Source organism: Prunus dulcis, chromosome 5, assembly GCF_902201215.1.
Source record: "Prunus dulcis chromosome 5, ALMONDv2, whole genome shotgun sequence".
In the NCBI taxonomy this organism is placed as follows: Eukaryota; Viridiplantae; Streptophyta; class Magnoliopsida; order Rosales; family Rosaceae; genus Prunus; species Prunus dulcis.
Genome location: NC_047654.1, coordinates 8,254,576 through 8,269,744, shown reverse-complemented (window position 1 = coordinate 8,269,744; position 15,169 = coordinate 8,254,576). Strand labels below are relative to the sequence as shown.

The following is a 15,169-nucleotide window of genomic DNA, read 5'->3' as shown; positions in this document are numbered from 1 at the left end:
TTTTATTCTTAGCATACCTGCATCAATTACGGGCTGATTAAAGTTTGTAATTTTCTCTCCTCTATTTCCTGTAATAATTTCTCTTTGGGCATATTTTTGAATATGCTTAGATTCTGTTTACAAGCAGATAATAGGGATTCGAACGGGATTGCCATTGCCTTCTGGATGGGAGAAGCTTTTCCAATTGTTAGTTTATTTCTTGGTAGAAGATTATACCAACTACTGCATTCACAGATTTTTGCATAGCAAATTGGGGTATGAGAAAGTCCACAGAGTTCAACATAAGTACACTGCTCCATTTCGGTTTGCAGCACCATATGCTCCTGGCCACATGGTCACATTCTGGTCGTGGAGCAGATTGAGGCCATTGAAAACACGCAGCGGGTACACATGCTGCATTTTGCTTTTTGTTTTTTGGTGCTTGTAGTCATTTTCTTCGTTAGCTGATTGTGACTGAATAATGACAACTTTGGAATTCCTTTCTCTCTTTACTAATAGAATTCTATGCTCAGTACTTTTAATTTGAAGGATCTTAAACAGTTCCTTCACTTTAATGATGGAGTCTAGGATCAGTACAATAATGCCTTTTTCTCCTAATGATCTGGCAAAAGTAATCATTTGCACATCGACAAATAAATTTTTTTGGGAAAAATGCAAATAGGTTGAATGTTGGTCAATAATGTCTTATTCAGCACCAAAATTGTTGTAAAACATTCTTCAAAGGGAGGTTGCATGAGTTTTATCAAATCAGCTTTCATGCTTAAATGCTGATCGTCAAGCTTTTATACAAGCACTACATGCGTTTGGTTTATCTGTTAGAGGTAGTACATGAATTTTGGTTTCTGAGTCAGCTTTTTGTGCGTTGAATGTTATTTTTGATCGGTTTGTATAAGCCTTATTGTTAACATAATAATTCAGATATGTATACTTTCCTCATGCCACTATGGTAGCACTTCAGAGAGAGACATGGGAAAGGGCTGATACCAAAAAAAATCCTTTGCCGGAAGTGATTGTCTTACTTGTATCTGATCACAGCTGCATGTGGTGGGTTGCCTGTAATGTTGAAAGTTACTCCAAATACAGGGGGTGATTACGGATCTAAAATAAAAAATGAAAAGTAATTTTTTGGAAGGACTCTAACTGCTATGGTGAAGGACCCATGAGATTAACTGCATACTGTTGGTTAAGGCTAGAGAATTACGTTAGTGAGGCTTCTGCCACCTTATAGGTGGAATGTTTGTGGATAAAGAGCTAGTTCAGTCACATAGGGTATTACATTAGTCCCTTAGTGGGTTGGCTGAGGAGGAAGCCTTAGAACTTGTATGTGCTAGTTAGACTGCTACAATCTATGAATTCAGGGTAGTTGCTTGGATTGCATGTATGAGTCTGCGATGACTTATTCCATACTGTTTATTTTTATAATTTTTTTAGGAAGCTTAAGAACTGTATGGCGTCTTCTCAATATCTGCTCGTTGTATGCTTGTTTTGTATCGTGCACTGAAGTTTGACCACTGTATTTGATGCGGATCAAGTTATAATCTATGGTTTATTATACAGTGATGACTTCCCCTGGCGGTGCTGAGTACCACGATTACCAACACTATGTTGGAGGACAAAGCTTGATCAATTCCAACAGGGATACTGGTATCAGAAGAAGAACCTTATGAAGGTAAACCTGCAAAACCTTTTCTCCTGAGATTATCAATTAGTTGCTTCCAGGACTACTATCACGCTTTCCCCATATTTTGCTTACGGCCTTAGGCAACCGCCTCTGACCCCAACCGTGCATCATCTGTCAGTTATAAAATTGAATTGGCATGACAGGTCTTTTTATCTTGGATTTTGCATTTGTTTCTCCCGTCTAACCAATCTCGGTGATCCATATCAGTTGAAAGTGGAAAGTTTTGGTGTCCAAAACAGTGGTTCATATAATAATTCTACTGTAGATCTTAAATCTGATTAGCACGGAGACTGCGTAACCTTGCCTGCAGAAATGCCCTTTCAGTATTGTTCTCGCTGGTGACAGCTCTATAAAACCTCTGATTTTCAAGTTGACATCACCATGCCAGGGTGGAAAGTAGAAGCTTTTAGTGGCTCAGGAGCAGATTAACTTTGGGTTTTTCAGAGTTGTGATTTTGGGTAGCTTGGGGGATGGGGAGGGGATTCAAAATCAGTTAGATTGTAAGGTTCAGAGTCCAGACTTGTGTTTTTGGCAGTATGTTCAAATTATAACATCATGAACTTGTGCAGTGTTTGTGATCCCGAAATTTAATTGCCGGTTTTTCTTTAGAGTATGAAATCAAAATATGAAATGTACACATCTCAATTTGCCATTCTCTTTCAGTTTATGAAATTGTATGCTCCTGGTGATCGATAATGGGCCATGTGGGCTTATGGCATTTGAAGCCTCAAGTACATGTGCCATATCCAATTTTAAAAAAAAACTACTGAAAAGGTTTTAAAACTTGTATAGCATTTCTAACTTAGCTTATGCAACTGTATATGGACTGAAGACACCGCATTTAGATTGATTTTTTAAATTCTGGAAGATGCTGGACTGTGAAAGAGTACCAAAAGCAATCACAACTGTTTTTTTTTGTTTTTGGGGCTTCTAGATAAATTCAACGTTGTAGTAAATAATTGAATTTGTTTGGCCAAATTTGGAAAAGTAATTTAATACGTAATTTAATACAAAGAGATGAGGATGTGAATAAAAAATTTACAAAAAGCCTCAGTTCTATTAGTAGTGGGCCTTCATTTTATGCGTGTTAGTACACTGAACCAATGCATAGGCCCACCACCCATACTAACACACTTATGCGTGTGGGTATCATCGAACATTCGTAGGATTACCCCACAGACACTATGCAATGCTAGTACTAAACACCGCATAGGCCCACCCACTAGCACCGATATTATTCCCAACTTAACCACCTAAATTCAATATATTTCTTTTGGTTATTATAGGTGTGGGGTTTTATCCCAAAGGCCTTGGTGATATTATCAATAACAACCCTATATTTAAGGTGTAAATTACTATTATACTTTCCCTATGTGGGACTACTATTAATATGAATAATGCGGTGTCTAATCAAACATCGCCCGTCTAGCTCAGTTGGTAGAGCGCAAGGCTCTTAACCTTGTGGTCGTGGGTTCGAGCCCCACGGTGGGCGCCAAGTATAATTTTTTCGAAAGTTAACCCGCCATTCTCGGCTCATACCATGCGGCCCAGTCTTCCCTGTTACAACTTCGAATTTTTTTCTTCTCTTTCTTTCTTTCGTTCTTCTTCTCTGTTTTTTTCATTATTTCTTCCAAAAATAAAATAGAAATTGCATTTCCATTATAATAATCAGACGCTAATCAAGGTCCATATCCAATTAACCCATCAGGTAATCATCTCATCTGTAGCAGACAAAATCTTAATTCTCTTCTCAGAGTTGAAGTAAAGCACTGCAACTTACACCTAAACGCATTACAGTGGCCCCTGCAATCAATCATGTGCTTCATCTGGCTGCCAGCTGTTTCTAATTGCAAAATAAGTTTCAGCTTTCAATGCTTTTTTTCTTCTCTTCTTTCTTTTTCCCCTACTTTTAAAGAGCAGGTGAATTTGCAAAATTAGCTTTCTCATCATTTCCTAGATTCCATCGCTTTTCTTTTATGGAAGAATCATTAGGGGAATGTCAGCTTCTTTATCCTTGCCATTTACACATGGCTTTGATCCCTCACGTAATCATTACCAGCATGTGGATATATATCTCCGGTTGTATCCTTGTATCTCTCCTCACTTTCGTCATGGATTTAGGTTCCTAAGCAAACACAAACTCATGGATGGATATCTCTTGACAACAACTATAAGTGATTGATGGCATGTTGTTGGACTTTTAAAATGAATATGTTTTGTGTAAATGTATGATTGATTTCTTACATTCATCATCTAACAACGTAATCTGTCAATTAACAATTCGAGATTGATTTCAAAGCTCTGCTTTGATCTTGACCTAGTTTCAGCCCGACAATTAAACAAAATAAGACTTTTATTTTTATTCCGTAATATTACAAACTCTTTTACGTGAATTTAAATTCAGGACTTTTTTCAGTAAAATATAACTAGATGTCACTAAACAAAATTATTATTGACAAAAAAAAATATAGAATTTGAGAAAATATGAAAAACTAAGATAATCAGCTGGAATAGCTCAATTAATTAGAGCGGTAAAAACATTTAACCCTCATATTGGACACACAATTCAACCTTTTGTCGGGCAAAACACATATTTGCTTCAAGAGGAAACAACAATATAATTTTTTTGGTGTTTACACAAAAACTTTAGAAGGTTCCAGCTCATAACCATAATTGAAATGTGACAACATTGCGATTTGCAAATAAATACGGCAAATAGAAATTGGATTTGAATCCTTTCAGTTTTCTTTCAAGCTTCCAAGTTCATGACAGAAAAAAGAAAAAAAAAAATCACCTATTTAATGGATTATATCGGGACATAAATCCTACGAATATCCCGACTAGTCACGACACATCGCATTATCCTCATTTTATTTTAATATTATCATTTTTTTGTCTAGCTAGCATAATAAAAATGAAAAATAATCAAAGTTTATGAGAGAGATTGCACTACTGTAAAATAGGAGAAAACAAAAGAAGATTGCACCAATGTATAATGGCCAATGAATGAGTTCGGAGACTACAACACTTCAGCAACCATGCATCTATCCATGTTTTAATAGATGGTGCAAATCAATGTGTATGTGTTTGGTCAAAGTGTATGTTTTCTTATAAAAATGTATGTATGATCCAGTACATATTTTATAAGTCTCATTTTGTGTGCGATAATTTGACGTCACGTAATGTATTTCGATTATAATATTAACGAATTAAATCTTGAATGATAATAATTTTATACTAATAATAATACCATTTTCGACTCACCAAATTAATTAAGTGTCAATACATAAATACGTTGTTAATACTTACTAAAAACAAATGAGATTCAATGTTATCTATAACAAAATCAATCAAGTATGATTTGGATTAACATAAACCGCGTCAGAGCACGAGATTACAGATTGAACATCATTTGAAATTCGATTTTATACCAAATGTTGAATAATTTACTAGTGAAAGTCGTTTTTGTACCAAATGTTGAATAAATAAATCCATCATTTCAAATTTTCATGATAGCGTAAACTTTTGAGCAAATTAACCATTCACCATCTGGTGGTGGTAGACCCAATATTTCATCATAGCCTACATTTTTTTCTTCAATAAAAAAGTATTAAAGGTAAGCTACTGGGAGCTTGGAGAGGAAGAGGAGCCAAAACATGTGTTACTAATGAAACTCTGAATCTGAGATTTGACATAATCTCTATCCACAAGGTTTATTATAAACATGGGTTCAATCTGAGATTTGTCAAATCCGAAATCCAAAGTCCAAAAGGAGAACCTGAAATAGCGAAGTGGACAGAGACCTCTGCATTTTAAAACTAAAAACATCCTTGCCATTCTTGAGAAATATCTAGTTTTGAAAATGACAAAGCCCATGAGGGATTTATTTCTTACCAAAATTGCAATGTTGTTGGCATTCCTTTTGCCGTATATGTTGAGCCAAAACAAGAGGATCTACAAATCATCTTTTTAAATACTAAATCACGTCATTATTTGTGTGTGTGAGAGAAATTCTTCTCCTCTCTAATTTAGATTATCGCTTATATTTTCAAAAAAAATACCAAAAACCAAACTCTTAATTAGGGCTTAATCAATGCCTCTCTTTATAAGTGATACTTAGAATTTAAATGTGAACAAGACAACACGACCAACTAATTTGGGTTAAAGGCATCAAATCCTTTATATGTAATTGAAGGCAAAGACTTCAAATCCGTTTTATGGGTTGGGTCATCAGAACGTGGATGACAGTTGGGCATGTGGCTATTGACCCATTGGAATTGACTACTGGGTCAATTTTATTGACAACATCAGTTGTGAATCGTGATTAATTCTTAATTAGCTTATGGACACTTTGGTGGCTAAAAGAAACTCTATTTAATTTCCCAATCAACTCATGCTCAATTTGGTTGTCACCCAAAACCGAATTCAAAAATCAGAGAGGGTGAGAGTTGTATCTAACTCCCCAAATTTCTCGTACACTGATATTATTATATTTCTACACGGAGCTATTACTCGTTATTTTTCAATTAATAAATAAAAAATTTGAACGCGATACTTCTTTCAATGTTTAAACAATTCCTAATTTCTACAGTGTTATGAAATATTGACCGTCGTATTCTTTTGTTTTTAATCTGCAAAATTAGAATTTAAACTTGACACATTCCGCAAAAAATATAATTAAATTAGCAGCTAATTGACAATTGAGTATATCCTTATTAGATATACGACAGGCAGTGAGTGAGAAAACATTAACCACAGGGATCCAATCCAATATAAAAAAGCAAGTTCATGAATCAAAAGGAATTGTGTCAAGATGTACACAGCCTCTCGCTTGGGCCATGAATGTCAGCTACCCACCTACTCTACTCTTTGAGGCTTTTAAAATTACACACTAAAAAATGAAAACAGTAAATAGATATAAAAAGAAGAGGCTGTACTAGATGCATTGCGACATAAAATATAATATAATTATTGTGGTAAATAAAACAATGCTATAATATCTATGACATCATTAAATAATCAGAAAAGAGAGAGCGAGAGAGCGAGAGAGAGAGAGGGGCATTTGGTGACCTTTTTCAAGGCAAATTCTCTTTCCTTGTCTTGGTCAACACTGGCCCAGAAGGAACTGGTTGGAATTCATTGAATTCCTAGGTTGCCCTTTTATGTCTCCATCCTGAATAAAAACCACATGAACAACAAGTCACAATAGGAAACCTAAATTAACTTGTGGGGAAAAAAAAAATCAGAAATGGTCCCCATTTTTCCTATTTAAAAATATTTAAAAAATTCAATAAAATTTTAAATTGAACAAGAGAAAAAAATTTAAAAAAAAAATTATGTAATCTGCGGAAAGAAAAGAAAAAGAAAGAAACAGACAAAGAAAGCCCTTCCCCACAAGGACCCACAAACAAGACCCAACAACACACAGAAAAGAAAAGTGAAGAGAGCAAAAAAATTTAAAAAATAAAAAAAATAATGAAAGCAAAAACCCCAAAACCCTGCGTGGCACGTGCGGGTCACGCTCCAATGAGGAGGGGGTGATGATCAATGTCAGGTACTGTTTCTGTCCGTGTGAGACTGTGAGTGTTGGCATTATTAATATTACCTCACGGTGACCGCACGGTCGTAGTTTCCAATTCCATCAACGAAACGCACCCATGTTTCCCCACGCTCACCGTGGTGGCGCGTGACGTCACGTGCCCTCCACTGAGCACCTTACATAACATCTCTTTCACTTGAGTTTTGTCCCTATTTCTCTTTTCTCCGAGAGACAGAGCCTCTCTCAAACAAGAAAATTTCAACCCAAAAAAAAAAAGGAAAAAAAAAGAAAGAAATATGCAGCTTAAGTGAACCAAACCAAACCCATCTCAGTCTGAGTCTGAGATATCCAGATCGCCGGGTCGGGTAATGGAGACCCGCCCAACCCCGCTGCTTTCTCCTTCTCCGGCCAAATGCCACCACCCCAAAAACGCCGTCGTGTTCCTTTCAACGACGATGGTCACAAGAGGCTGACCAATTGCATGATTTTGCAATTCAACCACCTCAAAGTCTTGAAATTTCGCTAGCGTGTCTACAACTCTGCCCTGCTTTTTTTTTTTTTTTTTTTTTTTTCTTTTTCTCACTTGGGTCCTCGGTAATGGCGGCTACCAACACCACCACGCAGGCCGTGGGAGTTCTGGGGGTGGACACGTCAGCGTCGGCTGACGAGGCGGCGGCCAAAGCCGTGCACAAGAGGTACGAAGGGCTTGTGATGGTACGGACGAAGGCGATAAAGGGCAAAGGGGCTTGGTACTGGGCTCACTTGGAGCCTATGCTGGTCCACAACACCGATACTGGGTTGCCCAAGGCGGTGAAGCTCCGGTGCTCCCTATGCGACGCCGTTTTCTCCGCCTCGAACCCGTCGCGCACCGCCTCCGAGCATTTAAAGCGCGGGACTTGCCCCAATTTCAACTCCGTCGCCAAACCCATTTCGTCTCTCTCGCCTTCTTCCACGATCAACTTGCCCCCTTCTCCCACTCCGGTCCACCATAACCATCGGAAGCGAAGCTCGTCTTCGGTTTCCGTTTCGGCCTCGACGTCGTCGTACCATGTTCCCCCGCTTGCGATAGTGGACCCGACTCGGTTCTGTGGCGAGCTCACTTACTCTCCGACGACGGCGACGGCTCAGACGGCGGTAACGGCTGTGACCCATCAGCCGCATTTGGTGTTATCCGGTGGGAAAGACGACTTGGGAGCTCTGGCGATGCTGGAGGACAGTGTGAAGAAGCTCAAGAGTCCCAAAACTTCACCTGGGCCGACGCTGAGTAAGACCCAGGTGGAATTTGCTCTTGATTTTTTGGCTGATTGGTTGTTTGAGTCTTGTGGGTCGGTCTCGTTTTCGAGCCTTGAGCACCCAAAGTTCAGAGCTTTTCTCAACCAGGTGGGTTTACCGTCGATTTCTCGGAGGGAGTTCACTGGGTCGAGACTCGATGCTAAGTTTGAGGAAGCTAAGGCCGAGTCAGAGGCCAGAATTAGAGACGCCATGTTCTTTCAGGTTGCCTCTGATGGGTGGAAGAACAAGAGCTTTGGTGCGTTTGGGGAGGATGGTCTTGTGAATTTGACTGTGAATCTTCCCAATGGGACTAGTTTGTACAGGAGAGCTGTGTTTGTGGGTGGCTCTGTGCCTTCTACGTATGCTGAGGAGGTTTTGTGGGACACAGTGACAAGCATTTGTGGGAATGTTGTGCAGCAGTGTGTAGGAATAGTAGCAGATAAGTTTAAGTCCAAGGCATTGAGGAATTTAGAGACTCGGAATCACTGGATGGTTAATCTTTCTTGTCAGTTTCAGGGGTTCAATAGTTTGATTAAGGATTTCAGTAAGGAACTTCCATTGTTTAAGGCTGTGACTGAAAATTGTTTCAAGCTTGCAAATTTCGTGAATAACAAGTCTCAGGTTAGGGGTAGCTTTCATAAGTATCAGTCCCAAGAATATGGTCATGCTGGGTTATTAAGAGTGCCCTTGCGTGAGTTTGAAATGGTCAACTTTGGATCAGTGCATGTAATGCTTGAGGATATTCTGAGCTCAGCCAGAGCACTTCAGTTGGTCTTGCTGGATGAATCTTATAAAGTGGCGTCCATGGAGGACCCAACAGCTAGGGAAGTTGCTGAGATGATTGGGGATGTGGGGTTTTGGAATGAATTGGAGGCAGTGCATTCCTTGGTTAAGTTGATCAAGGATATGGCTCAAGAAATTGAAACAGAGAGGCCGCTGGTTGGGAAATGCCTCCCACTTTGGGATGAGCTAAGAGCAAAAGTGAAGGATTGGTGTTCCAATTTCCACATTGCCGAAGAACCGGTGGAGAAGGTGATTGAAAGGCGGTTCAAGAAGAATTACCATCCAGCTTGGGCTGCTGCATTTATACTTGATCCACTTTATTTGATTAGGGATAATAGTGGGAAGTATCTTCCACCTTTCAAATTGTTGACACCAGAGCAGGAGAAGGATGTGGACAAGCTCATAACCCGGCTTGTGACGAGGGAGGAGGCCCATATTGCACTAATGGAACTCATGAAATGGAGAACAGAAGGGCTTGATCCGGTATATGCACGTGCTGTACAGATGAAGGAAAGGGATCCCATTACAGGCAAGATGAGAATTGCTAACCCACAGAGCAGTCGGCTTGTGTGGGAGACATACCTCACTGAATTTAAGTCACTAGGGAAGGTTGCAGTTAGGCTCATCTTCCTACATGCAACTTCATGTGGGTTCAAATGCAATTGGTCTTTATTGAGATGGGTGTCTGCCCATGGGCACTCAAGGGTGGGCATGGACAGGGCACAGAAGTTGATATTCATTGCAGCTCATTCCAAACTTGAGAGGCGGGATTTTTCCTGTGATGAAGATAAGGATGCAGAGCTACTTGCCTTAGCAAACGGTGAGGATGATGTGTTAACTGAAGTTCTTGTTGATACATCCTCAGTGTAACTCTTTTTTTTTCCTTGAGTAGAAATTGAAATTTGTAGGATTTATTGAATTCTTTTCACTATTTTTTTTTTCTTCATGTTGTACCTGTTTACTTACTCTCTAGAAGATTTTAGGGCAGTAAGGTCAGGGAAAGAGGGATACTGTAGGGATTGAATTTGTATTTCTAGTACTGCACAGCCTCATGATTTGAGCCACTGCCCATTTTCACTCTAGCATGATTTTGAAGTTTTTGGGTTTGCTGAAAAGGAACACTTCTTGTTTGTGAAGAAAGAGGATGCTGAGCTAAGAACAGGAAGGATGTAAAATTTTTGTACCTCAAGTACTTTGAGATAAATAATATTTTGTAAAGGGGAAGGTTTTATTATTTCTCCTTTGTTTTAGTATCAAATCTCCAGATTGACCTTTTCTTTTTCCTCCTTTTGCTTTTTAAAATAGAGTTTAAACTAATTAAGCTATAATTAAAGAACTATAATCTTGTGAACATGTTGGTGTTGTCATCTTTCTCATGGATAGATTATGTAGCTATTTTGATTTGGCTTGTAATTTGCGTAAAGCAATTATGTGATTTTTCTTCTTTCTGAACAAGGTATCACTGACTACATCAATTATCTTGCTTTTAAACTGCAGGAGCCATTTTTTGCATCCTAAGCAGAAGGTGCACTGTAATTCAACTGTCATAATAATAGCTCCTCCATGTTGCCATTATTGATGAAGTATATTTTTTACAAAGGGAATTGACTTTCTTTCTGAAAAAGTTGCAAAATTTATCTTCAAAATCGTCCAACAGTCCAACTGAAATTTTAGATTAAAGTGTAGAGTCAAACCCTTTTCCTTTGTTCTGTAGGTGAAGAATCATGAGAAGGGTTTCACCCAAAACCTTGCAGCTTATCTTTTAGGAATTAGAAGCCAGAGGGTCTTGTGGTCCTCATTTGCTTATCTAGAGGTCTTATTCAATCAACATCCTCGTACCAAGACAATAAAATGACTGAATGATCTTGTTTCTTATGAATATCTCTAGTTGTTATGCTTAGACATGCCTTTTACTTCTTCAATCAAAATACCTGCCCAGTCAAAAACCCAACTCATAAAAATTTCAGTTTCTTACCACTTCTGGTGTTGAATTTTACTTTTCTTTAGGTTCCTGAAGGACTTGAATCTAGTTGTTCTTCGAGTCTAATCACAGAAATGTTGTGGGTTTGGAGTTTGGATTTATCCAATCTGCCAAACCAGAAAAGTTTTGCTATGTGTTGACAACTTCTGTTTAGATGTGAAATCACTAACTACAGTTATGTGAGCTGCATAATTAGCTGGATAGAATTATGCTAATGTTATCTCCTCTCTTTTTTGGCAGAAGCATTCGACAAAGATATTATTGGACTGGAGAGGCCACCTTAAGATGGTTGGTTGTTAGCATAACCATTGGACCATGACAAAAGAAGGGTTTGCCAAAAAGGGATCCAAAGAAAGGATTTTTGACCTGAAATTTCTGCAATGACGTGTCCTTTGCAGAGAGGAGCAGAGAGCTTTGCACTAAATGGGTTGGGTGAATGGCAAGCTGAGTTTCAGAAAAGTGTGGGGGTCAACAACAGCCTTGTAAAGACCTCAAGCATAAAAAGCTTTAGAGCTGGAGGAGCACTTCTAACTGTTTCTATCTCATCCACTTTTATTTGGTTCTGGTATTTGTGTCCTTAGAAAAGTGGAGCCCCCCCACCTCACCATGAAAAAAAAAAAAAAAAAAAACTGAGAGAAGGGGAAGTCTTTTTCCAAGCTTTGGTTTGGTCATGGAGATAGGATCAGAGGGTTTCTTTTCTGCCATCAAATCAAATCACAGAGCTTTGTTTTTGGGATAACTTCTCTTTTAAACATTCCAAAGCTTCATGAAAGTTGTTCATGCAGAGAGAGAGTCATTGGGCGATGCTTCCCATGATTGCAAGAAAGGTGTTGAAAGAACCCAATTGCAAAAGAAGACTGTCGGCATGAAGCAACACAGAAGATGCTTGAGAACGATGCAACAGTCCAAGTTTTAGGCTCATTTTTCATCTAGGGTCCTTGACTTGTTTAGTCCTCTTGGAGTTGAAAAACTACATATTTAACAGCTAGTGGTCTTGGAAACTGATGTATGCATCGATATCGTGTCTATGTATATGTAGTTGTCTATTCACTTGTTTACAACCACATGGTTTACACATAATTATTTATTTATTTATTCTTTTTGGAACTCTTATTGTTATTTAAGAAAAGCCATCATGCATTCTGTTTTAACAAAAACGTACGAAAGAAATATAAGGCGACTTTTCTAGAATGTCAATAACAACTCTCATTTTTTATTCTGAAATGCGAATGTTGTGTAAATCTAGGTCACGTAATTACCTATTACTTGTAATTGAGAAGCCAAATTATGGAGATCTTTATTATTGAAAAGAGTCGCAAATTGTAGAATGGTATATGGTACAGCCGTACTATTTGGTAATGACTATGGGAACCAACCGATTGACAAAATAGCTAAGTCACCTGCTCTTTTTTCATTCCAGGTAAAGTTGTTTCCCAAATAGGGAAACTATAACAGGTTCTTTCAGCATCTTTTCATGCATGCTGTTCTCATTCTGCTCTCTGCACCGCAGATCTTTCTTTTTTGTTTTTTTTTTCTTCTCAAGAAACTGCACAGCTAGAAAATTTCTCTCTTTATCTGCTGTGGTTAATTTCAAAACTCACCGACTCACACCCACCACCTCACAATCAAGTATTCATGTGGGTCTCTCTCTCTCTCTCTCTCTCTCTCTCTCTCTCTCTCACTTTTGGATGGTTGAGTGAAGTGAGTAGAAAAGTAGACAGAATTAATTATGGTATTAATATATTAATTACCTCCTAATTACTCTTTTTTTGTGAGAGACAGAAATCCTTGTCGGCAGAGGTCACTAACACTGACTGCTCACCAACTATGCCTCTCTCTGTGTCTCTCTCTCTTCCTCTCCCCACTCATTCTTCTGCTGTAAAAGGGAAAGGAAATATAATACTAATCATAGGAAGACACTCTCTTTATACAAGAATCTTCCCTATTCCAATGCTACTCATTATCAATCTCTTTTTTTCTTTGCTTTCTTAGTTTTTACATAAAATGTTCATTTTATTTCGACCAAAAAAGAAATGTTGATTTTAGTTACAATCAACTCACAGAAAGAGAATATATGATTAGCAGTGGGGATTATTATGTGAAATTAATGGCTAAGGCTGTAATTATTGGTGTGAACTTAACCTTCAGGAGAATGATTAGCGCAATTGACTTATTATAAAAGTACTGTTATTTGTATCATCTCAATTCACCACGCGTCGTAATATAATTAGAAGTGGTACAAATTAAAAACTAAAGCATGATGAAGTAGTTGAGATGTTGAAATAATTTTCTTATAATCTACTCTTGCAGTAGTAGCCTAACTAGTTAATTATCTTTCTTTGTTTTTTCTTCTAAATTTCCTAACCCATGCAGCCATGCCAGTGCTGGCTGTTGGGGCTTTGCAAGCTTGTGGTCCTTGTTGTTTTCTTTTCTTACCAAAGACAAGCACTTACTAGGCCTATCTTCATTTACAGCTTCAGCAGAATCAGCATCATGACATCAAAAGAATTGATAATCACAACTGGCAATGAATTATCCAAATTCTATAGTTTCAAACACCAAATTATGTTATTGGAACCTGACTGTCACACAATTAATATAGTTTCAAACCAAATAGTATGATCCATGGACCACCAATTTTTACTAGAGAGGTCAGCTCCTCGATTGGCACGCTTCATTTCTCACAGAGAAATCAATGTTGAAAATAAATATATACTTTCACTGTTATTTCACATGGTAGATATTTTTTTTTTGGTGATGTTTACATAACGAGGTCATGTAGTTGCACTACAAATTTTCAGTAATTTTGGCTGCTTATAAGATGTTTATCTGATTTGAATGAAGTTAGTTTGCTTTCGACAAAAAAGTGGGAAGTCAAAAAGTATCTCCTCTTAATTTTATGTAATTTTCACCCATATCTTATTAAAGATTTGCAATTTTAATATAATGATATTTCTCTCCTTTTGAGGTTGGGAACTCTTTCTGAGGTTGGAAAATGTCCCAAGTAATATTAACTATAAATCTAAACTTACGATTTACTTTTTAGTATAGCGTTGTGAGTTTATCCCAAATTAAAAAAGTACGAAATTATTATTTGTCGCCAATTGATTTTAGGTTGAGTCTCCTAACCCATGAAGCTAAGAAAATTCACAATGGGATTTTACTGACTGTGCATGACATAAAATTGGAGAAATTTGAGGCTGGAAAAGGATGAGAAATGGAGCACGTCTCCCATCCCACCGAGTGACAAATGAGTCTAATATTGAGTCTAATGAGAGAATGGTGCCATACGCTTATGTACCCGATCAATTACCAAACAAACACAGAATCTTAGCATGTTGGGTAATTGATTGGTACAAGGAAGTTTATTTTATTTTACTTTCAAATTTGGTTAAATGGTATCTTGTCATAGATGAAAAGAAAAACAGAACAACACAAGAAAACAAAACCAAAAACAAAAAGAAGGTGACGAGAGTTGGACCATTCATTCAGCTCCTCACATGATCCTGCGAAATCTGTGAAAGTTGGTGACTGATCAGACTTGAGTCTTGACTCAGACTGAGCAGGAGAAAAAATCTGATCAACTTCTAGTATTAGAAAGAAGACTTGTTCTAGTCACGTGGTCCACTTTTAGTCTGCTGCTGCTCTGCTGGTTGTTCTTTTTCGTTTTTGTTTGTTTTTTTTTCTGGGGCTGATGCTATTGACTGCCGAATTGGAATTCATAATTGTTTTGTTTGTGATTACTTGTAGTTGCAGCTTGGCTTCATGCACGATCTCATGGTCCATCATCTGCATCAGATAAAAACTGAGCAAGATTCAGGGGACTCTAGGAGAAGACAATTAAAAAAAAAAAAAAAAAAGCCCCCACATCCCAGCGCGTGCTACTAATTTTTAAGGTCCCGTGTTCGAATCC

At 37.9% G+C, this 15,169-nt stretch overlaps 2 protein-coding genes, 1 long non-coding RNA gene and 1 other non-coding gene across 7 annotated transcripts in view; all 4 read left to right on the top strand.

Moving 5' to 3' along the window:
- The window catches only part of LOC117629198 (methylsterol monooxygenase 1-1-like), a 3,098-nt gene extending 772 nt beyond the window's left edge, over positions 1 to 2,326 (top strand). The window contains exons 2-4 of one of the 2 annotated variants that reach the window (XR_004586037.1): positions 128 to 384; positions 1,558 to 1,669; positions 1,825 to 2,326. Coding sequence is in view for 1 of the 2 variants with exons in the window: in XM_034361708.1 (XP_034217599.1) it covers positions 128 to 384; positions 1,558 to 1,582 (282 nt within the window). In the remaining variant the exon portion in view is untranslated. Of the gene's footprint in view, positions 1 to 127; positions 385 to 1,557 lie in introns of both variants that reach the window. The other variant, XM_034361708.1, reaches the window with a different exon arrangement.
- A 774-nt stretch (positions 2,327 to 3,100) lies between these two features.
- Positions 3,101 to 3,173, top strand: TRNAK-CUU. The gene has a single exon. It is a non-coding gene; the product is annotated as a tRNA-Lys (tRNA).
- Positions 3,174 to 7,430: 4,257 nt separating this feature from the next.
- Positions 7,431 to 12,351, top strand: LOC117628030. Of its 3 annotated transcripts, none has more exons than XM_034360378.1 (2): positions 7,431 to 10,095; positions 11,497 to 12,351. In XM_034360378.1, the coding sequence occupies exons 1-2, from the start codon at positions 7,818 to 7,820 to the stop codon at positions 11,538 to 11,540; spliced, it is 2,322 nt and encodes a 773-aa protein (XP_034216269.1). In that variant the 5' UTR covers positions 7,431 to 7,817; the 3' UTR covers positions 11,541 to 12,351. The 3 variants fall into 3 exon arrangements, with proteins under 3 accessions (XP_034216269.1, XP_034216267.1, XP_034216268.1); XM_034360376.1 differs by lacking the exon at positions 11,497 to 12,351 and adding an exon at positions 10,773 to 11,474; XM_034360377.1 differs by lacking the exon at positions 11,497 to 12,351 and having other exon boundaries at positions 7,431 to 10,528.
- A 2,348-nt stretch (positions 12,352 to 14,699) lies between these two features.
- LOC117629272 lies at positions 14,700 to 15,097 on the top strand. Its single transcript, XR_004586051.1, has 2 exons — positions 14,700 to 14,908; positions 15,013 to 15,097. It is a non-coding gene; the product is annotated as an uncharacterized LOC117629272 (long non-coding RNA).
- Positions 15,098 to 15,169: the final 72 nt, after the last annotated feature.